The sequence below is a fragment of the Merops nubicus genome, unplaced genomic scaffold, assembly GCF_000691845.1.
Source record: "Merops nubicus isolate BGI_N331 unplaced genomic scaffold, ASM69184v1 scaffold29413, whole genome shotgun sequence".
In the NCBI taxonomy this organism is placed as follows: domain Eukaryota; kingdom Metazoa; phylum Chordata; class Aves; order Coraciiformes; family Meropidae; genus Merops; species Merops nubicus.
Genome location: NW_008601430.1, coordinates 713 through 1,696, shown reverse-complemented (window position 1 = coordinate 1,696; position 984 = coordinate 713). Strand labels below are relative to the sequence as shown.

The 984-nt window shown below is 65.2% G+C and overlaps 1 protein-coding gene across 1 annotated transcript in view; it reads left to right on the top strand.

The window, feature by feature from the left end:
• The window catches only part of LOC103770726 (RING finger protein 24), a gene marked incomplete at both ends in the record, with an annotated part of 2,948 nt that overhangs the window by 1,256 nt on the left and 708 nt on the right, over positions 1-984 (top strand). Inside the window, one exon of the mRNA XM_008937998.1 lies at positions 811-890. Coding sequence (XP_008936246.1) covers positions 811-890 — 80 coding nt within the window. The remainder of the gene's footprint in view (positions 1-810; positions 891-984) is intronic.

Genomic DNA, 984 nt, shown 5'->3' with positions numbered 1-984 from the left:
CTGGCCTCGCCCCCAGGGCTGCTGGCAGCAGGGCTGGCCCCGGCTTCAGGCTGCCTGGAAAACCACCCGGGAACAGCCCAGATCTCTGGGAATCTCCCAACTGGGTCAGGAAAATCCAGCAGCGTGGGGGAGGATTTCAACGGGAGCTTTTGCCTGCTCGTTCAGCAGCCCCCAACCTTCCACCTCCGGGCAGAGGTTGGCACCCTTGGCCTCGCCCTCCTCCCAGAGTTACCCCTGGGGATGCAGCTCAGTCCCCGGGCATGGATCCATCCCCGTGCCCCCTGAAGCCTTCCTGGCACGTCAAAACACATCCCAGCCCTGCGACTGCTGCTCCAGGGAGGTTTTGGAGTCCCCTCGGCCGGGAAGCTCCAGCCTCGGGTCCCCAGCACAGGCAGAGAAGCCTGGGGAGGCTCCAGGGGGGACCTCACCCCGCTGCCGTGCAGGGACCACCCAAACGCCTCCCCCACAGCACAGCAGGGGCATAACAGGAGCAGCCCCTTGGTCCAAACAGGCTCTGCAGCACCCGAGGAGTTTGCTTTCCCCGTGCCACGGGGAGGTTTCCCTCCCCTCCCCCAGTGTACCCTCGCTGGCACCAGAAGCCAAATTGTCCTTTTTTTCCCCCAAGCAAAGGCAAGGGCGAGGCGAGCACCGGGGAGAAGATGGGAACTGCCCAAGGGCATCACGCAGGGTATGTTCTGGGGGGAGGGGGAAGCCTTGTGGGCGGTTCAGAGAGCTGCGGGTGGTTTGTAAGGGCACAGAAACGCTGCGCGGCCGCTGCTGACCCTCCTCCCTTTGCCTCCCCCGCCTCAGATCTGCGCCGTGTGCCTGGAGGAGTTCAAGCCCAAGGACGAGCTGGGGATCTGTCCCTGCAAACATGCCTTCCACAGAAAGTAAGCGTGGGCTCCGGGGCACCAGGGGGCTCCGGGGCACCAGGGGGCTCCTGCTCCTCACCCGGGGGGCTTTCCGTTCCAAACCACCCCCCTC